Source organism: Podarcis liolepis (assembly GCF_965112155.1).
Source record: "Podarcis liolepis genome assembly, chromosome: 13".
Classification (NCBI taxonomy): domain Eukaryota; kingdom Metazoa; phylum Chordata; class Lepidosauria; order Squamata; family Lacertidae; genus Podarcis; species Podarcis liolepis.
In genome coordinates, this window is record NC_139573.1 from 17,370,664 (window position 1) to 17,393,368 (window position 22,705).

At 48.6% G+C, this 22,705-nt stretch overlaps 1 protein-coding gene across 2 annotated transcripts; it reads right to left on the bottom strand.

The window, feature by feature from the left end:
• Positions 1–879: 879 nt before the first annotated feature.
• Positions 880–22,614, bottom strand: MMP25 (matrix metallopeptidase 25). 2 transcript variants are annotated; one of them, XM_083472341.1, is made up of 10 exons: positions 22,082–22,614; positions 10,704–10,836; positions 8,987–9,122; positions 8,169–8,464; positions 7,154–7,327; positions 6,168–6,270; positions 4,778–4,860; positions 3,963–4,115; positions 2,991–3,251; positions 880–2,064 (listed from the first exon to the last, which is right to left on the bottom strand). In XM_083472341.1, exons 2-10 carry the CDS (start codon positions 10,741–10,743, stop codon positions 1,817–1,819), a joined length of 1,494 nt encoding a protein of 497 aa, XP_083328467.1. In that variant the 5' UTR covers positions 10,744–10,836; positions 22,082–22,614; the 3' UTR covers positions 880–1,816. The 2 variants fall into 2 exon arrangements, with proteins under 2 accessions (XP_083328467.1, XP_083328466.1); XM_083472340.1 differs by lacking the exon at positions 22,082–22,614 and adding an exon at positions 20,253–20,423.
• Positions 22,615–22,705: the final 91 nt, after the last annotated feature.

A 22,705-nucleotide genomic window follows, 5' to 3' on the forward strand; every position in this document is an offset into this window, starting at 1 on the left:
TGTTGCTAAAACGCTAGTGAGTGGAAAGTTTAGGGTTTTTTGGGGGCAGGGATATCGGCATAGTGCTAGACCACTTGTTAATTTAAGCAGTACTTAAATTAGGGGGGAAAGATGGGAGACAGCTTTGGGAAAACCCTTATTACACTATGCAGATTCCCAGTGGAATGTGTTCGACAGAATGGGTTAGGTGCAAGTATCTGGAAATATTTTGTTCTCTCTGTACCAAGACATGTTGCTTCTGCCGTTTTGAAACAGAGGAAGTTGAGGCACAGTGAGCTCAGCAGAATGTCCCCATAAATTAAAAGGAATAGGATTCAGTCTTGTGTTGACATCTTCCTGTAATTTTCAGCCTGTGCACCAAACAGCTGCCGTTTTCATAGAATTTCAGAGGAACCTGCTTTTCCTTCCTGCCTACCAAATTTCTAAATAGTTTAATTAATGTATAATTTTCTAAGGACTCCTGAGCTTAAGAGAGCCAGCAGTGGCTTAAGTGTTGGACTAAGACCAAGGAGACTCGGCTTCTGTTTGGCCACAAACCTTACTCTGCTTCTAGCTAGTCAACTTTGCAGGGTTGTTGTGAGGATAAAGGGTAGGCAGGCCACGTATGCAACTTTTGACTTCCTTGGATAGGGTAAAAATAATTTTGAAAATTAATGTATTGTTAGGTGGTAGCTGTTCCCTGCTCTCAAACTCCTTCCCAGGGGGAATAAAGGAAAGGAAACCAGCAGGTTTCTCTCCTATGATGATTCTGGAAGTTAACTTGGCTCCCTGCAACCCCCCTGATTTAGATCAGGGGTGCTTTCCAGATGTTGTTGACCAGAACCCCTCTTCTTTCAATCCCAGGCCAATGAAGCTGTATAAAAATAAGAGAGTCAGGTGTGCTTTTTAAAGATTTTATTATAAAAATGGAGGCCAAGGCACACCTGTTTACATGACCCCTCCTCACCAATTCCAAATTTTAAATCACCCAATAACTTAATCACCCTTGTTATATTTTCTTGGCATCGGCTGAGAAGGGAGAGGGAGGTTTTTCGAATGCATACATTGCTGCTCTGATTTGTGTTTTGTGCCACAAGTTCACATGTGGCTACTGTCACAGTGTGGTCAAGTGCCACCCAGAAAGGCCGCCTTTGGTGATGTATTTGCAGGGGGAAAGCCACATCTCTCCCCCCCCCCCGGCCTTGTAATAAAGCGCATCTTCTCACTAATCCCACTCACCTATCTCTATGTGCATGAAAACACCTTAAGTGCCAGGTCTGCGCTTAAGCCCTGATTCAAGATGATGATTAAGCCTTCCTTATGTCTCCCACTGGGAGAAAGGCAAGGAAGGGGCATCGCCAGATCAATGGGGATAACTGAAGCTAGATGGAGGATTTAAACTGGGCAGGGCTTGATCCCCAATCCAGGCTTGCGCTGTGTAATGATTTTTTAAAAGGAGAGTGCCTCTGAACAGGTACAGAGTGCATTTCCTTCACCCCTGAGAAATCAGACTGTCGCCACATACCTGGGACTAGGGGGAAGAGTTTTCAGGTCAGTGGGTGAGGCCTGCAAGCAGTCTTAGCACCTATTTTTTTAATATAACAAACCAATAACTAAGCATGGAATTGAGGGATGTGGGGAGGAGAAGAGAGGGGCCAAGCAGTTTGGAAGGGGTGAGAGCACCATCGAAGGTGGGTGGGTGGGGAAGGAAGGGAAAGCTTTGGCTCTGAGACTGTTCCTGGGGAGGGACACCACATCCCCTTCCCAGCAGGTCCCTTCCTTTGGGTATTATAAAGTGCATTAGTCTTTCAATACTTTGATATCTGCCCAAGATAGGTCAGCAGCCCACGGCCCAAAGGAAGGCCAGGATCCCAAAGGCCAAGACAGGGGCTGCCTTTGGGGCAGCTGCCCCGCAGATGCACATCCCCTTCTCTGGCCCCTGCCGTGGGGAGGGAGGGGGGGACGTGGCAGGGCCCTCGCAGTGCAGCCAGTGATGGGAAATGAAGCGCGGGTAGCCGGCGTCGGACTCCACGCTGCCACCAGTGAACTTCCAGAACTGGGTGTCCTTGAAGAAGTAAGTGTCGCCTGCAGGTGAAGAGAGAGAGAGACAAAGGCAAAGCTGAGAACGGAGGAAACAGGTTGAGACGCAAGCAGTGAGTTATGCCTATGGCCAGCTGGGGGAGCCAGAGAGGCGCTGTCTGCACTTGTATATATGCAAAGCATGATGCCTGAATGGTCATGGCTCCCCCCACAAAGAATTCTGGGAACTGTAGTTTGTAAAGGGTGCTGAGAGTTGTTAGGAGACTGCCTACTCACCTCACAGACATAGCTGTCAACGTTTCCCTTTTTTAAGGGAAATCCCCTTATTCCGAATAGGATTCCTCGCAAGAAAAGGGAAAAGTTGACAGCTATGCTCACAGAGTACAGTTCCCAAAGTGGTGGTTTTTTTTATTAATAAATTTTATTTAATAACAATAACAATAAATCAACAATATCTAACGCAACAGCTAGTCCCTCTTCTCAGGGAAATGCAGCTCTGTCAGTTCAATAGGGGACTCCTAATGATTTTTTTAAATATAAAATTTAATTAAACAACTTTAAACTTATCAGACTTCCCAAATGTAGGTGCTGCCTGCTGTGGGTTTTGTGTTTCCTCTCTGCACACACAAAACAATATACTCTCAAGGCCCCCATTTCCTTAACATTTCTGGCTACAGGCCTATTGGGCACATGGGTCACACAACAGCCTCTTTTAGAACTGGTTACATTAGAATGGTAGGCTTTCCTTCATTACCCTGGAAAGTTAAATCGTTCCCCATTACCACAACCATTTCCTTCTGTTAGTGACAGTCAGGGCAGTTAAGAAACTGTGGTCTAATTTTTATTTGCAAAGCTGTCCAACAAAAAAAGTATATCTTCCTCACCCCTGCAATTATTGTCAGGGAAACCACAGCCAGGAATGGACACATTTGATACTTTCTGAAAGGGAGTCGGTTTCAACGGAAACATACCCTCGTTCCAGCTTGTGATATCATCCAGGTCATTAGGGACTCCTTTCCAAAGGCTGACAGGCTTGGGGTATCCCTGTTCCACCCGACCCACCCGATCATCATAGCGCCAGTACTGGTCCTTTTCGAAGAGGTACGTCTTGCCATTGTGAGGCCACACAAAAACGGCACCCACGACAGTGCGGGGAGGGAGGCCGAGATCGGACACAGGACGGGGGTAGCCCGGGTTCACCTGAGTATTAGTGAAAACCCAGAAGTGGGACCCTGCAGAGAAGGAAGAATGAATGGGGAAGAAAAAGGATCAGAAGAGATTCTAGCAGCCTTATGTGAAGGATTTCCACAGAGCACAGACTATTTGTATCCTACCCTCCCACCTTCCTCTCTAGCCCAGACTCCCCAAAGTATTCCTTACATCAGTCAGACACAGTGAATTAACTGGATCTAATAGTCAAAGCTAAATAGACATTCATATTATTTACAAACTGAATTCTGCTCGGAAGCATCTGTATTAAAAACACAGTCGCTTTTGATTTATAGTTTTCAACAGTGTAAAAGCAAGGACCGCTAAAAATGTAAGTATGTCAGACCTTACGGCCTAGCGCACATTTTAATACATACGCAATGTTCAAATAAAATTAGAAATGGTTTGAAAAGGGAAGTTTCTTCACAAGATTTCAGCTCCCAGGATGTTGTACATTTGCGCCCTAGAGTGGTTGTTATTAGACTGCATGTATATGCCACCACTCTGAATTGCAAGCTCAGCCTCCTTGCTGCTGCAGGTGAATACTTAAGATTTCACATTGCTTGGATTCCTGCAGCTGGATCCAGGAAACCTCCCAATTCCCAGGGTTCCAGAAAAAAATCCTAAAGGGAAGTTCATTCTCCCAGTTATCACCCTTCTTTAAATATTCGACTGCACTCTACTTCCAAAGAGACCAGAAGCCCCGTCTTCCATTGTCAGTGCGTCACACTCACCAATGAAGAACACAATTTGGCTGTCATTGGCCCGTTCATAGGCAGCATCAATGGCCTTGAAATCCTGGGGAAGCCCGTTCCAAAACCGCAGCGTCTGCGCCGGCTCTAGAGAAACCAGGTGCTGGCTTGGTTGCAGCCTCCAGAAATGTTTTTCTGCGAAAGGGGTTGTATAGGGTGCTATTAGCCAACTCAGAAACCAAATAACAGTTGCCTCTCCTAAACCCCCCATTTGAAAACTCCAGAAGGCAAACAACATACCACAGAAAACTTTACAAATGCCAATCATAGCATTGTTCTTTTGCAAGGAGGTGGCACAGGGGAAAGCGTATGCAAAGAGCACAATTATATGAACACTGCAGCCTCAGAAGCTCCCTTCTGTGGCTGAGTCAGACCAGGGGGTCCATCAAGCTGTCTACACTGGCTGGCAGCAGCTGTCCAGAATTTCCGATGGGGTTCTCTACCTGGAGACTGTACTGGGGACCACTTGCCAAGCAGATCATAGAGATATGGCTCTTCTCAAAGTAACCTGTGCATCCATTCGCTGTGTTTAAAAAGTCATTATTATTATTGGTGGCTGCTGGAAAAGGATCCCGCCTCCCATCAAACTAGCAGAAAATGGTCGCACCGCAATTCTTATGCACATGGAGTCCTCTGGATAAGGGAAGGATATGCTGCCCTGCAGGTCCAGTGGGCCAAATTATGTGTGATTCTGGAAATCAAAGATTTGTTCTCCCAACAAAAAGTTTGGGTGCCCCCAGCCCGCTCCCAAGCCAGCTAATCTGGAGTGGGGGCGGGGGGCGTATTGCTTTACTTACTCTTGAAGAAGAAAACTTCCCCACGGATGTTGGCGATAGCATCAAACCGGGCCTCACAGCGATCAGGTGATGGTGGACGTGGCCTGAAAGGGAGAGAGGGGAGTGCTCAGGATTGCTGCTAACTGGGTATTTTGTGAGATCAAGATCTGGCTGGTTCTTACCCTATATTATTCTATGCATTCATCGCTTTTGAACAAAGAGTCTCAAAGCAACTTTAAACTACCCAACTGGTTATTTAACTCTGCAGCCCACACCCAAAACAGTACAGACAACTCTTCCTGTTCCCCTCGCAGCCTCTCCTTGATTTTTTGCCCATGTGTCTGCTCAAGTCTGAGTCCCAAGTCTGGCTCCCAGCTTCATGCAGCTCCTCTTGTTCCTGGGACCAGTTTGAGGTTCCCCCATTGAGCAGACTGACCCCAGTTTAGCAGATCACAGTGTGTGAAACACCTGCCTGCAACAGACCTTCAGCATTTCAGTTTCTTTCAGCTCTCCCTGCTTCCCAGTTTACTGTTATATCCCCTGAACCCCCTCCATGCATGATGCCCACTTACCACTTTAGCAAGAGTGGACTGTACAAATAGGCTAGTTGGCCTTGAAGGTACTAATAGAGTCTTCGTTTCTCCCCCGCCCCACCCGCCCCTGGAACTAACATGACTACTCTGGAATTTCAAGCGGAGCTGTTGTGACATCACAGAAGTTCGGCCAATGACTATAGAGGGTCACCGATAAGCAACACTGCAGTGTTTAGGTTCCCTTTTCCTCTTAAGAACCTTGTCAGCTAGGTCGTTCATATGCTCCCAAATACACAAAAAGGGGAACTGAAAGCAAGAGAGAGAGAAAACAGCTTCCTCAAGGCAAGTGTGCTCATTATGGAGCTGGAATTTAAGCCTAGAAAGACCCAGGTGCACCAGTGTAGCTGTTGGCCTATGTTGGACCTCATCAGGAAGTACTGATAGGATATTGGCCTCTGGGGGCCTGAAAGAATCCAGCAAAGTTTTCCCCATCTCCTGTTTTCAGTCACCAGATCCCATCTTCACTCTCTGACCTGACTGGCCAGGGCTGTTCATCTCCTGTCAGTTGCCCTGGTGTACCCAAAGCTAGCAGCCAATATGCTAAGACAACCTAAAGAAAACTTTGCTGTTGACTAGGTTTTTTGGTTTTTCTGGGTTTCTGTGCCATAGCTAGTCCATATTCCCTCACAGTTAATTTAGCTCCAACGCCTACAGCAGGGGTAGCCCAAGTAGTGCCTTCCAGATGTTTTGGACTGTGACTCCCATCAAGCCCACTCTGTATAGCTCATGGGGTCCAGGATGCTGTGGGCTATAGGTGAGCAACATCTGGAACTACCCACTATTTGTGGGGTTTCCATATGACAAGGACGGATACTCACCCTTGCGTGGGTCTGTCGGGTGGCAGGTCAGGGATTGGAAGGTCTGTGGGGACTGGAAATTTTGGGATATCAGAATCTGGGTATGAACCTGACGGACGCTTACCTGCAGGCAATTTAAAAAAACAACAACAATGAGGGAGGGGGGACGAGTCAGGAAAAAACATGAAACATACATCCAAGCACAAGGTGTTCTATGACATGGGAGAAAACGGAAGAGAGAATACGTATGTATTCAGAAGGATGATGGAACAGAGGAATTGAGATACTCTCTAGAGGCAAAGTATAGATGGCCTTGCCTCACCTTATGCAACTCTATGACAGGATGTCAAAAATAGACGCTTACAAGAAAATGAAGCAAGCAGTGACATTATGAAAGAAAAAGCAGAAACTGAGACGGAAGAAAGAGGACAACCCCAAAGGGGCGGCGTGTGCAGAGATGCAGAGAAATCTATGCCCAAGACACACCTGATGTGCTATCTGAGGTCACCTTTGTGCCTGAACTCAGTGGATGATGTAGGCCTCCCCGTCTCCGCTTTGGAAGGGGCCCAGATTCTTGTGGCGGCTGGAGAAGTTTGCTAGGTCAGCCTTGCATTTCAGCAGTCGCCTGGTCAGTATAGGCAGCTAGGAATTCTATGCAGGCGAGTGAGCTGGCTTGACAGAGGAGGGGCAAAGTGCTCCTTCCCTCCTCTGCTAAGCTCGCTCACTTACAAGGCTGATCTAGGTCTTTAACCAGCCAGTGTGGAATTTACAGCTCCTGCTCTCTTAGTAGGCTATTTGGGGCAGGGTGTTGGCAAATTGCACTGGGTGTATTTTACTGCACCCTGATTGCCAACTGTGTGTCTATGTGTGTGTTGGGGGTGTTATAAAAGGATACAGAAAGGAAGGAAGGAAGGGACAGGATGTGATTGGAGGAAGGAGAAGAAACACTGGCCATCGAGATGGGAAGACAGCAGATGAAAACAGGAGGGGACTGGCTAGTCTCTCACCATAGAGTTGTTCAATCCCCATGGCATCATCCTGTGGCAGCTGGTAGAGCTCAGGCGACCCAACAGGTCCCTGGTAATAGGGCATCATGATAGATTCCTTGATGGAAGAATGAGACAGCCCCAAGGCATGGCCAAATTCGTGAACTGCTACGGCAAAGAGATCTGTGCCTCGACCTGATATCAGGAGAAAAGGGAAAGGTTACCCATGGGCATGGGCTTGGCTTCTTCTCCCTGTCAGCCTCTCCAATCAGGTGTTTTATGGTGGTGTATTCCTCAGCATGTTCTCGACACAACAACAGCACATCAGCGAAGGGTTTGTTCTGCTTTAGTTTGCGCTGCGATGTATCCCCAATGCTTCCCCATTCTTGCTATCCAGAGGGAGCTACAGCGCAACAAACGCGGGGGCAAAAATATACGCCAAAGCATTTGCGGTGTGATTTCAGCAGGAAGGTACTGGAATGAAAGGAAGCGGGTGCAACAGTCCCAGAACTTTTGCGGGTGCAAATGGTATCGAAAGCCGGAATAGTGTCTGACTTCCTAGCAGGGCTGTCTTAAGCATATCTGGTGCCGTGGTGCAAAACTCCCTCCGGTGCCCCCCCCCCCCAGTTTCCCAGAGTTGCCCACCTTTTTTTAGGTAGGACGGCGCTGCTGGCGGGGCTGGAGGAGGGTGGCTCCTCCGGCGGGAAAGAGACAGAGGCTAGACACGGCGCCTCCCGCCTCAGCCGGCAGCTTCATGCTGTGGTGGCCACGGCAGACGAAGGCTCTGGGTACAGCGCAGCGCTGCTTTGGCGCGGCATGGCAGAGGTGGGCGAGGGTGGCAAGATGATGCCAGGAGGTGCTGCGTCCAGCCTCCGCCTCTTCCCTGGTGCCCTCCAGAACTTGGTGTCCTGGGGCCTCACGCCACTAGCCTCTATGGGTAAGACGCCCCTGCCTCCTAGATCGCAACATGAGTGCAAATCATCATGAAAACACACAACTAAAAGGATGTCTGGAGGGACCCTGATTCTGAAGGTACCTGGATACTTGTTGTCCGGGTCATGTATCCATGTCTCTTCATCATCGAAATGAGTGTCGCCAGAAATGGGGTGTTCCCCAGGGAAAAAGGCGTGGGCCAGGGTGCCTCCAGGCCCATCGAAAGGGTAGCTGTCTTCGTGATAGGAGCGGCTGAAGTCCACCACGATGTCAGCTTGCCCAGAAGTCTCCTCTCGGAAGGTCAAAGCTGAGGAACGGCTCCAGGCTCGGAAGGCGAGGGAAATGAGTTCCCGGACTTTATAGGGCTGCAACAGGGAGGCGTGGGGGAAGGAACGGATGCTGCCGTGGGAAAAGGAAAAACGAGGGAATAAGGGAGAGGAAGGCAACAGACCGACAGGGTTGTGAGCAAAAAGATGGAACCCTGGGTTCTATCCAATGTTGTACCTACCCAGAAGAGATCCATTGGAAATGAGAGGTATGACTAACTTAGGCCCATTAATTTCAGAGGGCCTTCTCTTAGTTGGATGCAACCCATAAAGTGAGGATGAAGAGTCTTTGGCCTTCCAGCTGTTGCTGAACTACAACTCCCATCAGCCCTAGCAAGCATGGCCAAGGGGTAAAGAGGATGGGAATTGTAGTTCGGCATCTTCTAGCGGGCCAAAGATTCCTGACACCTGCCCAAAAAAGGTAAGGAAACGACAGGATGTCTAGAATAAATTAAAAATAGTGGGAAATGGAAACAAATCGTTTATAGCGACGCAAACCGACACCCTTAAAATATTTTAGTGCAAAACCACAGGAAGAAAAGAGTAATAGGAAGTGAGATGTGGTTTTACCCACTCAACCCCACCCTCTGCTTACTGCCATGTCAAGCTGGTCTTTGTCCAGACACTGTCGCTGAGGGCATAGCGTCTCCTCCTGCGCATCAACTCCGAGGTGCCAATGATGTCAGGAAGGGAACAGCGAGGGTGGCTCATCATGTCCAAGGTCTTCTGGTCTGCAAAGGAGAGGAACATAGGCCACATCCACACCATGCTCTTAAAGCAAGCACGGGACAAGCAGAAAACCTTTCGGACCTGCGCTTTCTTAGCACACAACAAGCAGAAGTGTGGACGAGCCCCAAGACTCAGCTAAGGTTTTATGGTTGTTGGATCGGTTTCGCCCAAACCTTTCTTGTCCAACCACTTGGAGCTCTCCAGGGTGCTGCCCACCTCTCTTGCTCGCTTTGGAGGTTTTGACCCCTGCTTTGCCTGATGTTGCCCATCTGGACCTGGGCTATGCCTTGCCTTCCAGAACCTGCCATGACTTTGCTTCCTGGATCTGCAACTAGTGGCCTGTCGTCCCTGGATTCTGGGCCTAGCACATGCCCCCACTGAAGCTGGAGCCCTGCCCTCTAGCTGAGACCAGCTGTGCTCCAGAATTCAACTTGGAGCACCAGGTGTGCTCCTGAGGAGCCCTGCTAAGGTCCCAAACACCTCTTTTCTGCAGGTGACTACATTGACTACACTGCTCTGGGCCCAACATCCCATAGATGATGATGATGATAATTTTTTTAAAAATTATTTATATCCCACCCTCCCCAGCCAAAGCCGGGCTCAGGGCGGCTAACAACAGTAAAGTAATACAGCATTCTAAAATCAATTCAAAATCAAGTTAATGACAACCATTGGGCCAGAGTTCTGTGAGGATTACCAAAGGGGGGGGGGTCAGACTGTGCCTTGGTCAAAGGCCTGGTGGAACAGCTCTGTCTTGCAGGCCCTGCGGAAAGATGTCAAGTCCCGCAGGGCCCTAGTCTCTTGTGACAGAGCGTTCCACCAGATCGGAGCCACAGCCGAAAAAGCCCAGGCTCTAGTTGAGGCCAGCCTAACCTCCCTGTGGCCCAGGACCTCCAAGATGTTTTTGTTTGAAGACCGCAAGGTCCTCCGTGGGACAAGCCAGTTGGCTCCTTACCTCTCTTGCCCTGACCCAGCCACTGTGATCCATGCGACGGTCACCTCCAGACTGGATTATTGTAACTCACTCTACGTGGGGCTGCCCTTGAGACTGACCCAGAAACTCCAGTGGGTGCAGAATGACGCGGCGAGACTCCTTACGGGGTCCTCGCTGCGGGATCACATTCACCCGGTGCTATACCAGCTGCACTGGCTCCCGGTGGAGTACAGGATCAGGTTTAAGGTGCTGGTTTTAACCTTTAAAGCCCTATACAGCCTAGGACCCTCGTACCTATGGGACCACCTCTCCTGGGTGAGGAACCTTTTCAGCCTGACAGGCCTGATCTTTAGACACATGCTCCTGTCAGACTTTAAGAGGTGCGTATGGGCTCCGACCACATGGATCATAATGGAAAACATGACAGAAAGCTGTGAAATGACTACATGTCACATGAGACAGGCCCTCATTGCGGAGGCAAGAGCAATCTACACACGCTTAGAGACGTTTTTACTTACACTTTCCCTGGTGTGAAAGGCTGAGATCTGACACCCAAGAGACCTGCCGGAAAGAGAGACGGCAGCACATCCCAACCGACACTGGGGGTGGGGAGAAGGTGTAACCAGATTCACGGTCTCCCAGTACATACCCATCGTCCCGGTCACAGGCAGTCCTGCAAATCTTTGCATTGTTCTGATGGCGCTTTTCAGTTCCTCTGGGCTTTGAAGACGAGCTGCCCTTGGGTCTGGTTGAGGGAGGTAGCCGTAGCGGGTTAACCACTCCTGCGAGGACATAATTAGTGGGGGTTTGTTAGTCAGTACAAGGAATTCCTGGGAACTCATGGAACTGTGACTCTGAGAGAGGAATTGAGGAACTCTCAACATCCTTGACAAACTGCACTTCCCATGATCCTTTGGGGGAAACCGTGACTGTACAAAGTGCTATGATACCTGTTTTGATGTACAGTGCAGATGGGGCAATATTTGGAATACTCAATTTAAAAAAACCTCTTGCTTCCTTTTTGCAGCTGTTTGGTAGATTTGGGGGTTTGAGTGAAAAAAGCAAAGTTGATCAAACAACCCTGAAGTCTTGTATGTCCCTGCTCAGGGTTTCTCCTAAAAACACAAGTGCACACATGAGACCTAGGCAAGCAGCCTGCTCTTTAGACTGTTGTGCAAAGATCTGCAGGAGGTTCCTAAGTGCCTTCTGCTCAGCAGGCTTAGAAACCTTCCTGTGCCCCATAAGACATAACTCTCTTAGAAATCCTTTGCAGACCTTGGCGTTCAATGTGACCAAGGTCTAAAGAGGAATCTGCACACCTGTGGCTGCTGGAGGATGGGACTTGAGTGTGTATCCCTGACCCCATCCGCGATTTTCAGCCATCTGCATTCAAGTGAATGCAGGAACAGAGCTAAAAAAACCCCCATCACATTCTATTTTGATTTAAAGAATGTGGAAAGCATGGATGAGGAGGACTCCCCCCCCCCAATTATTTCAGTCCATGTTTGGTCTTCTAATTATTTTCTGTGACTGAGGAGGACAGATATTCTTGAGGGGATTCCCAACTTCCCCTTTCTTTCCCCTGAAGTGAGCGGTGCCTTTCTTGCTACTTGAGGGGAATTGAGAGCAAGGAAAAAGAACTTTTTATGCCTGCAGAGGCTTGGACTCTCTGAAGGGAAACAAACAAACACGCACACACAACCCCCGCAACACCCCTGTATCTTTCTTAGCTAAATCAAGAGGAAATGGCTTTTCCTTTTTAAAAGATAAAATCATCTCGGGAAATTAGCATGCAGATAGTAGCCCATGAGACTACTGCATGGTGAAAGAGATTGGGGGAGTCCGATATAGAGCCCCCTACCCCCAAGCCATCCGACTCCTCCAACCATCACCTTCTTCATGCTTTAAAACCACAATGTTCCCAGGGCTCTAAATCACATGTGTGGGGAGGGCAGCCTTCTTGCTGCCTTGCAAGGTGCTCGGCCCAGAAGTTGTCCCCACAATTTCTGCATTGCAGGGGGTTGGACTAGATGACCCTTGGGGTCCCTTCTGAATCTATGATTCTGTGGCAACAGTGGGATAGGGCTAAAGCACAGCCCTGCAGCTCCTCTCACCGCACCCGATTCCTTCACCTATTCTGAATAAAGGCACCACACTTTCCTTCCTCTTCTGGCATATCTGAACTACAAAGATATGTATTAGTCTGGGACCAGCTTCATGGCCGAGGCTTTGCCCAAAGTTATCTTGGAAATGGCAGCATGTGATTAATGAGCTGCAGGAAGAAGACAGTTTCAGCAAACGCTGGCATGCACCTTAAATCAGCCAGCCAGGTAGGCACTCCAAAATGCCCTCTCTTTTTACAGGCAGTTGGTGAAGAATGGAGAAAGAGCGAGAGAGAGAAAGAAAGGAAGGAAGGAAGGAAGGAAGGAAGGAAGGAAGGAAGGAAGGGACGAACACAAGAGCAGGAGAAAGAGTGGAAGAAATGAGCTATCCAATGAAACCAACTGCCAGGAGATCCCAAACAGACAAAAGGACAGTTCTTCTTCCCCCAGGACATTATCATATTTACTATTTTTGGAACTTGCTGTCACAAGATTGGGGTGATGACCCCTTTCAAAGAGGACTAAACAAACTCACAGAAGATAGGTTTATAAATGGCTACTGGTCATGATGGCTAGGTGCATGGGGCCAGCCTGGTGCCCAGAGGCACCCACGAGGCTCAGAGATAGTGTGACTCGGAGTATGAATTGCTGGGGCTTAACAGGGCAAGAGGTCTGCTCTCTTGCTTGTGGGGATACAGGATGCTGGGATAGACGCTTTGCCCCCTTGTTGCACCTCCTCAGAGCAGACACACCAAAATCAATGGACTGAAGATGGTCATGCCCTTTGATTTAAATGGCCTTTCTCTGAGAAGAACTATAACACAGACCCACAGTAAGGTTGTTCTTCAATTCTCAAAGAAAATTGTGAAAATGGCAGGCATGAGACAGGGAGCCGGACACTTGACCAGCTTCCAAACTCTTGCAGCTTCCTAAAGGTAAAGGTAAAGGACCCCTGGACGGTTAAGTCCAGTCAAAGGTGACGCTGGGGTTGCGGTGATCATCTCACTTTCAGGCTGAAGGAGCCAGCGTTTGTCCACAGACAGCTTTCTGGGTCATGTGGCCAGCATGACTAAACAGCTTCTGGCACAACGGAACACTGTGATGGAAACCAGAGCACACAGTAACGCCATTTACCTTCCCACCACAGTGGTACCTATTTATCTACTTGCGCTGGCGTGCTTTCGAACTGCTGGGATGGCAGGAGCTGGGACAGAGCAACGGGAGCTCACTCCGCTGTGGGGGTTCGAACCGCCGACCTTCCGATCAGCAAGCTCAAGAGGCTCAGAGGTTTAGACCACAGCGCCACTGTGGTCTAATGCAGCTTCCTGTGCTGTGTACGCACTGTACCTTTAAAGTACATTTGAGGTATGTTCTTTGTCCTCAAAGAATTCTGGACACCTGTGGTTAACCCCTCACCGCCTTGCAGTTCCCAGAAACCCTCAACAAACTACAGTGCCCAGAATGCTTTGAGGGAAAGAATGTGCCTTAAAGGCATACAGTTGTGTATGTAGCCTTTGTTCTGGAGGTTTCCCTGAGGAAACAGAGCACTCAACGGGCCCTCAAGCCTCTGTATGAATGCATGTGTATAAACTTAGTGAATGTGCCAAGAGTGTCCCTTGAGGAAGCTTTCCACTGCGGCTCTCAGAGTTCAAAACAAACTTTTAATCGCATAATTTGTCTCGTGGGCCTCTGAGAATGGATTCAGCTGAAGGTGTTGAGAGTTTCTATTATGTTTTGCATGTTTATAAGGACTCTAATGCTTTACATCCCAACTGGCTTTTGATGAAGTTTTCCTACAATGGGCTTCATGATCTGTCAAGCTTGTTTAAGTCTGTGCACAAGCGCACGCACACACTGCTAGATACAGTATATATATAACAAGGGAAGGCTGGAGCCACACTGTAGTTTGTGTGGTTGCCAAACTCCATCACGATGGGAGAGCGGCAGGCATGTGAGCGAGCGAACAGCACGGGCTGCAGATGGTCCAGGCAAGCTGTTTAATGGAGGGGAGAGGCACTTTGCAGAGCACTTTGCCAAACCTCTCTGTCGAGCGTGTCCCCATCTCTGTTAAATGCTGCTGCCATGAGGTTTAATGAAGGAGGGAGGTGCTTCAGAAAAGTGGCTCTGCTCATCCTTTAAAAAGGCTTGAGGTCAGCAATATCAAGAGTCCATTGCCTTGCTCTTTCCTGGCATGGTCCTGAGCAGTTTCTCCCAGAAAACCTGCTCTTTAGCACTAAATCGGAACAAACAGCAATCCATGGAAACCCGATTTATTTCCATTCAGTGCTAAACCGCAGGTTTCCCAGGGAGAAAGCGGCACAGCAAACAGGGGTGTGGATAAGCCCTTGGTATAAATTCAACACCTGACACAGGTTTTCTGGGGCACGTCTGCACAGACAGCCTAAATTAATGGTGATGGCTTGCTGAACCTGTGGCCCTTGTTCACACAAGGAGCAAGTGATGTGATAACTGCTCTGGAATTGCACACTACTTCAGCCTGCTGTGGGACAGGGAGAGGATTTGTGGATACACACAACAGAACGAAGCTTTCTTTAATTTTCAGTTTGAAAGATTGGGGTTTTTTCCTGTATTGTGCATGCAAGGTTTATTCAAGCTTTTGCTGCCTTTCAATATTAGCTGCCTACCCCATGGAAAGGTAATCTAGAAATATTCATACGCATAAACAAATCACAAGCAAGCAAACTCTGTCCTGTCCACAATGACATGTCCGCCAACATGTCACTGTGGAAAGCAGGGATGTGTGTCTCCTTGTGCAGGGATGTGCTCCTTGTGCAAGTCACATGACCTGCGCAAGATTGCGGCCCCAAAATGGGATGTCCCGATTTAATCAGGGCAGTTGAGGGCAGCGGCTCTCTCAGGCAGGGGTCAGCAAACTAAGGCCCGGGGACCGGATCCGGCCCCATCGCCTTCTCAATCCGGCCCTTGGATGGTCTGGGAATCAGCGTGTTTTTACATGAGTAGAACGTGTCCTTTTATTTAAAATGCATCTCTGGGTTATTTGTGGGGCATAGGAATTGGTTCATTTCCCCCCTCAAAATATAGTCTGGCCCCCCCACAAGGGCTGAGGGACAGTGGACCGGCCCCCTGCTGAAAAAGTTTGCTGCCCCCTGCTCTAGGGTATCAGACATGGGTCTCTCCTGGAGATATCAGGGGTTGAACCTTGGATATTTTGGAAGGCTCTGTCACTGAACTCCAGCCCTTGGAGGAAGAGTGATGGGAAAGCCTTCTCTGCCCAACACTCTGCTGTCAGTCTGAGCTGACAGCACAAGGCTAAATGGATGGACAGCCTGCCTGGCTTGGTGTAAGGCTGTTTCCTACGTAGTCCCAGAAGGGGATGCTGCAAAGACCGAGTGCTGATCTCATGGGGGAGTGCCCAGCAACATCCTCTGGGCTGCAGGGTTGGCCTGAGTGAGCTTCACAGATTCCCGATTCACCACAGCCCCCTGCCCTGCTCAAAGGCCCCTTTGTTTCGTTCCCTGAAGGCTGCTGTGGAATCCAAGAGCCGCCCCCTAGTTTCTCTGGACCCCCATGACCTCCCCACAACCAGCCTTTTTGCACCAGTTTCCAGGATGGACCTTTCTCCTTCTGTGTATCTATCTATCTGCACAGAGGCGCGAACACACGCCCTGCTGTTTCCAGCTGGTGGGATATGGGTGAGTTGCCATTTTCTCTTAGAAAGGTCAAGCGGCTGGCGGAAATCATCTTCCCAGAGGAAGCACAAAATAGGTAGCCATGGGAACCAGTGGAAGGAGTCCAAACCGAGAGCGGCTAGATCCCCAGATCTACTAGTTGGAAGGGATCCCCCCTCTCCAAAGAAGTGGGGTGAGCATAAAAAAAATGGTGCAAAGAGGAGGGAGGGTCTTATTGCCGCATCCCACAACACCGCAAAACCTGCCTGAAAGTGTAGTATGAATCATTTATAATAAAAGCACTTTTGAAAATGTGCCGAACACTCTGCAATATTAATTGCGTTCATCGTCACTAATGGAGCCCACAAGCAGGGAAGGGAGGAAATTGTTCCCCAGCAACTGATACTGTTCAGTGCTACACTGCCTCTGAACATGGATGCTCCATTGAGCCATTGACGCGGGTGGCGCTGTAGGTTAAACCACAGAGCCTAGGACTTGCCGATCAGAAGGTCGGTGGTTTGATTCCCTGCGGCAGGGTGAGCTCCCGTTGCTCAGTCCCTGCTCCTGCCAACCTAGCAGTTCGAAAGCACCTCAAAGTGCAAGTAGAGAAATAGGTACCACTCCGGCGGGAAGGTAAACGGCGTTTCCGTGCACTGCTCTGGTTCGCCAGAAGCGGCTTAGTCATGCTGGCCTCATGACCCGGAAGCTGTCTGCCGGCTCCCTCGGCCAATAAAGCGAGATGAGCGCTGCAACCCCAGAGTCAGTCACGACTGGACCTAATGGTCAGGGATCCCTTTACCTTTACCTTTTAAACCAGCAACCATCATCACATTTTGCAGCAGTAAATTCCACACACCAATTATCCGTTGTGTAAAAAAGGAAAAGAATCGTGGAGGAGGAAGAGAACAGAGCCCACCTAGTCTGGTTTGGTGTGTAAAGCTCTACCGCTAATCTAGAATATGATCCCACACAGCCAGAGATTGTTGGAAGTGCAAACAGCAGAGATCATTCCGTTTGTGACGCAAGTGTTAATCCTATTAATGTTAAAGTCAAATGGTGTTGCTTAGCAACTATACAGGCATGATCCTTCCTGTGCTCCGATTGGCTGTTTAGTTCTGAGGGAATTTTCCTCTATAAGTGTTGTACACGATCTGAACCAGGAAAGGCAAAATCTCTTTGTTCTTTTTATTATACACTATTTTTCTTTATTCTGCTCAGCAAACTGTTATCATAACTTTTCTCTCTGGACTCTGTTTGCATTATTTAAGTGGCTTTGCTAAGAGGGATTAGGCACACTGCAAAATGTAGTTGTCTGAGGAAAGGATAGCAGGAGGTTACTCAAGGAAGTGAGCCAAGCTGCATGTTGCAGGTATTAGCAGTAAAAACCCAGAGTGGGGGAAGGGAAGTCTATTTCAATGGTCAGTTATGGCAATCACGCTCAGAACATGAGAGGCATGAGCATCCAACGGGTCCATTTTTATGTGGCCCTCAATTTTAGTTTCACTTTTGAGTGTCTCGTGTGCTGCTTGAATGCCACAAAAAGTATTTTGAGAAAAGCACTCCTCCACAATCTATTTTAATGTGGTTTGTTCATCTGATTCATAGATGCAGGAAACCTAAATGTTGTTGTTTGGGGGCGTCTAAAGAAAAACTCCCCAAGTATGCCAAAAGGAAACGAATGGATATGATGCACACAGCCCCATCCCTGCCACTGTTATTTTATTCTTTATTTATAAATTTACAAACCGCCCTATACCCCGGAGGTCTCAGGGAGGTTCACAGAAAAGAGCCAACATTAAAACCAATATATATATATATAATCAAAATAAAAACAACAACCCAATGACACCCCTCCCCAGGAAAAAAAAGATGCCACTAGCATCTTAATGGTTCACAATCCTACAGATACAAGCTTGTCTGTACACTTGGCTCCCACTGGCACTACTCTTAGAAAAGAGGCTGACGCAGGAGAAAGATATTAAGATGGCAGTGGACTTCTGAACTGATCCTGGCAGCTAGAGCCACGGCTGAGATGTTTCCACTTCGTTAAAAGCCACAGAGACTTTCAAGTTTATGTCCCCACTTTTCCTGGCAAGGATCTTGTATCTTTAACAATTTACTCGGTTGAAGGGTTCTGCCTGGCACCGATCTATTCAAAATGCAGGAATCCTGCCCCCCAAATTTTGGTGGCAAACCCTTTCAATGAGCTAAACACTGGGAAAAACTGGGCCCTGGTTTTCTGTTCCAGGAAGGACAGGTGCACATAGTGATAGTAGTGCGTTCAAGGTAGGACTTTAGGGTACAGAGGCAATGAGCAGGAACTTAGTACAACGAGCAGGAAGACACCTCCCAAATTGCAAATCTGGCTTGTATTTTGGAGTAGCTACTGGGAAAGAGCCATAGCTCAGTGGCAGAGCATCTGCCTTGCTGGGGATTGAACTTCTGCTTGCATCTGCAGGTAGAGCTGCCTGAAACCCTGGGGAGCTTCTGCCAGTCAGAGTAGACAGTACTGAGCTAGATGGACCAATGAGATGACTCAGGATAAGGCACCTTCCTGCATCCCTAAATGACACTCAAAAAAGGATATGTCCTTTAAGTTCGGAGAGTGAATGGCAATCCCACTCGTGCCTTAATAGCAGAAGAACAATTGTTTGGCAGCACTAGGAGTCCTATGTCTGGAAGCAACACCCTAAGGCACATTACCAGCTAAAGGGAGACCCCCTGCTCCAAAGAGTAAGTGCATTGCCAAACTGCAGCACTGGGGCGCAATGGTATACTGATTCATTCTAAGCAAAGCCTTCTATCCTGGAAGCAGACCATCCTTTATCTAAGACAGGGGTAGGCAACCTAAGGCCCGGGGGCCGGATGCGGCCCAATTGCCTTCTCAATCCAGCACGCGGACGGTCCGAGAATCAGCATGTTTTTACATGAGTAGAATGTGTCCTTTTATTTAAAATGCATCTCTGGGTTATTTGTGGGGCATAGGAATTCATTCACCCCCCCCCCAAAAAAAAATATAGTCCGGCCCACCACATGGTCTGAGGGACCACAGCTGAAAAAGGTTGCTGACTCCTGATCTAAGAGGATGCTAGCATTTTTTAGTCAGGTGTGGGCTTATTACTGTAAAAACAGGTCATTGTAATATTGAAAACAGGTCATTTGCAAAAGAGCTGGCTTTTAAAATAAAAGCTTGCCAGCTTTCTCCTGGAAAGGGTCAATCCAGACTGAATGAGGCTGGGCAGGAAGAGAGGCTGGCATTTTGATGCCAATGACCGTTGTGCATGGAGAAGCATCCATCCCATAATTACCACCCATCTGAAAGCACCCTCATGCAGAAGCCTCTTTCAATGTGTTAGCCTAGAAGAGTGCATGTGTCTGATTATATTATCAAATTTGCACCTCCCACTGGATTTAGGAGTGTGAAGGGTGGGTGGCGATATCCTATCCTGCAACAGGAGCAGCAAAAATGAAAGGTGGTGGGCAGCTTCAGCCACCAGGACTCCTTGACTTTGTTAAGTGAGCTGATCAAGTCACAGGGACTTGGGGGTGAATCTGTGGGATGCAAAGTTAGAAAAATCTGCAGGATCCCAATGCCCAGACTTATTGAGACACAATCTGAGTTCAGCAAGTGTACAGACTCAAAGCTACAGAGGATAGCTACTCTTTGAACTTGCCTTGCATATTTAGAAAATGATTCAAAAATAAGCAGATTCCAGGGGTTTGTCCCCCCCACCCCGGGCAAAGGATGGTATTGGGGGGTGGGGACCAGTCAAAAAGGACAATTAAAGGCATCAAATTGGAAAGGACAGACAGATGGTGGCAGATCTCTCAGTTTTTCTCCAACAGAGGACAGAGGACAGAATATACCCTTTTTCCATGGCTATAGATAAGGGGTGGGGGGACAGGATACAGGTCAGATTGCACATTACCAAGAGGCGAAAAATTATCCCTAGATAACTCAGGCAGGGGGGCAGGAGGGAGAAAACAGGGACTAACTAAAGGGATCAATTATTTCCCAACAGCAGGCAATTTGAAACACGAAACCTCAAGGAAATGGATCGATTTTATCCCTCTTTCAGGGGCAAGAGATGAAGAGATAGGAGCTCCTCCTTCACCCCACTCCCAGAGATTTTGGGACAGGGTCCAGCTCCCACTTATTACAAACCCCTGGGCATATTTATTTTTTCACAAACATCGACAAGTCCTTCCACAGCCCCCTCTAATTCCAGGCACTAGCTTCTTCCCAAGGGGGTCCTGGCCAGCAGAACTCCTCCCCAGCTTTAACCCCTGAACCCTAATGATCTCCTAGAGAATCTGCTGTCCCAACTCCCCATAAACACTAGATTCCCCCCCCCCCAAAAAAACCTCAGGAGTCCTGACTCCTAGCACCCTTACCCTAAACCCCCAAACCTCTTTCCTGAGAAAACCCAGGCATCTTGGACTCACCAGCCCTCTGGTCATCTCCTGGGTGCTAGATGGTGCTGCCCTGGCCTGGGGGAAAGTCCAGAGGCAGAGAGATGCCAAGAGGAGCAGCATCTTTGCTTTTCTGTTGAGGCACTGATGCCTCCAGCTGCAGCTCTGGCCCTAGACAGCAGCTCCTGTTTCCCCCGCCCCCTTCCTCTCTCAGTTCTCTTTCTCTGCTCCTGCTGAGAAAATCCATCCCAGTCACAGAGCATCCCAGTTTCCCCCCAGGGGAAGCAGATTCAGAGGGGGATATGGGGGGGGAGGGGGGACAGGAACTCCTGGGTTTCCTAGAAGGGGGAGCAGGATGGGAAGTGGGGCTCTGTGGTTCTTGCAAGGTGAGTGTAAGCTACTCCGAAGAGTTACAGCATAACAGGGTTGGAGTTAAGCAACTCTGCAGTCCTAAATACTCTGGGTCAAGGGTATAGTTGTCACCCCACTGGGAACAAGCCCCACTGAATTCAATAGGAGTAGGCATGGTTATGATTGCAATGTCCGTCTTCTGCGGGTCTTCCTTCTCAGTCAACATGGGACTTAAGGCTTTTCCAGCCTGGTTTTGGGGGTTGTTGTTCACAGAGAGGTTTCTGCAACATATCATTGACACGGTAACAGTGCATAAGTGCTGGGTTTATACTGGACTGTCTACACATCGTTCTGCTTAATTACTTGTTCTGACAGCTGCATATTCCCTCATTGCAGCTCTATGATTCCATGATCTAGGACAGGTACGTCCAACAGGTAGATCATGAACTGCCAGTAGATCACCGGACCTCTGTGGTAGATCACTGGCTCAATAACTTTGGCTCCCCTAAAAAACAGGCCTTCCTTGTTCCTAAAAAAGCTCAACAACATTGACCTGAACCCCCAGAAAGGAGGTAGATCACTGCCAGTTTTTAACTCGGTGAGTAGATCGCAGTCTCTTGGGAGCTGGCCACCCCTGATCTAGGACTTTTGATGCCTCCCAAAAGATACAGCATTACTGCTGTCCAGAGGGGCAATCTTGTGCTTTAGCACAAAAAATGCAAAACACTCGTGTGCACATCTGTGGTATGAAAGTTACAGGATTTCAGCAGAAAGCTATGGGGCATGCCCCAGTTTTTAAAAAGGATGCTAAACCTCCGGTTTGAAACTTTTGCTGGCGCAAAACAATATTGAAAGCAGGGGCATGATTTACTACGTTTATACCCAAGCCCTTCCTCCTGAAGGAAAAGAGACACGACAAAACATTTGAAAACATACAAGCTGACCTGACACCATCATGAGCACAAATAATCATAAATGAATAATAATAATAAGTCTGGAGGGGACCTTATACTTTTGCTTGGTTAAACAAAAGTCAGGACACCTGGGTTCTTTCTGCCGTTGTAGAGGAGGGGAGGAAACCGTCTAGACCAGCCTTTCACCAACTGAGTCAGATAATTCACAAATCCCTGATTTCTCCCCCCCCCCCTCGTTATCACGCTCCCCCCCCCCCGTTTCGCTTTGCTTCGTTTTGCAGAGGAAACTAACACATCACACTCTCACCTCCCTTTGCTCAATTTCTTCCTAAACTCGCTGCTTAATTTCCTGCTTCACACCTGGCTACCCCCTGATGGGACTCTAGGGCATCCTAATGGAGATAGGCTTAGAGGTGGGGGAGGAAGGCCGGGTCTGCAAGAATGGAAGCTGCAGGGGTGAATGGGTCCGTGTACAAACACCGGATTTGAAAGGCAGGTGAGTCAAAAGTTGCAGGAGTTTGATCCAGCATCAGCAACTGCCCTCCAGTGACAAATATATTTTAGCACAAAGCAAAAGGGTCTTTACAAAATACTCACGTGGAAGGATGCAGGAGGAACATTTAGAAGAACTGATTTCACCCCAGAAACAGCCGCGTTGCGCTATTTGGGGAGAGGGCTCCGTATGCACATACGCCCCGCAGATTCACACGTGCATGCAAATCGTTTTATCTCAGGGGCCGAAAACGCATGAACGGCCCGCAGTGAGAAGTATGGAAGTGATAGAAACGCCCAGTCTGTCACCTCCTTTGGCTCTTCCCTACATTTCACGTTGCCTCCCTCGTGTAATTGAACGTGTGCACGTGGCCACTTTCCCTTTAGTGGGTCCTGATGAGGCAACCTTTTCCTGAAACGCCCTCGCCTCCTGAAGGGCTGCATACGTTGTCTGTTCGGTCCTTATAGGACTTGTCCCGTCCCACCCCCCACTCCCAGTTTCACATATTGGGGCTTAGCTTTAGAAGCTGGGAAAGAGATGATGAGAAGCATGTGCAAAGTGCATTAGGGCACCCCCGCGTGGAATTATGGGGCAGGGCTCTCAAGAAAGCTCCAGCCCTGGCTGCTTTGTTTTGACTCTGGATAGGCTGCAGCCTGACAGGTCAAGTGCAAGGAGGAGTAAGCTGACGTTGCTCGGGTTACGAGGCAAAGGGGAGCCAAGCAATGGCG

What these genes read in the sequence shown, in the direction of transcription:
- MMP25 (XM_083472340.1), bottom strand. Translation starts at nt 20,342, where the DNA reads ATGCTGCTCCTCTTGGCATCTCTCTGCCTCTGGACTTTCCCCCAGGCC. An exon ending in CCCGACAGACCCACGCAAGG is followed by an intron (nt 4,861 to 6,167) that starts GTGAGTATCCGT and finishes TCTCCCTTTCAG; the next exon opens with GCCACGTCCACCATCACCTG. An exon ending in TATCACAAGCTGGAACGAGG is followed by an intron (nt 2,065 to 2,990) that starts GTATGTTTCCGT and finishes CTTCACCTGCAG; the next exon opens with GCGACACTTACTTCTTCAAG.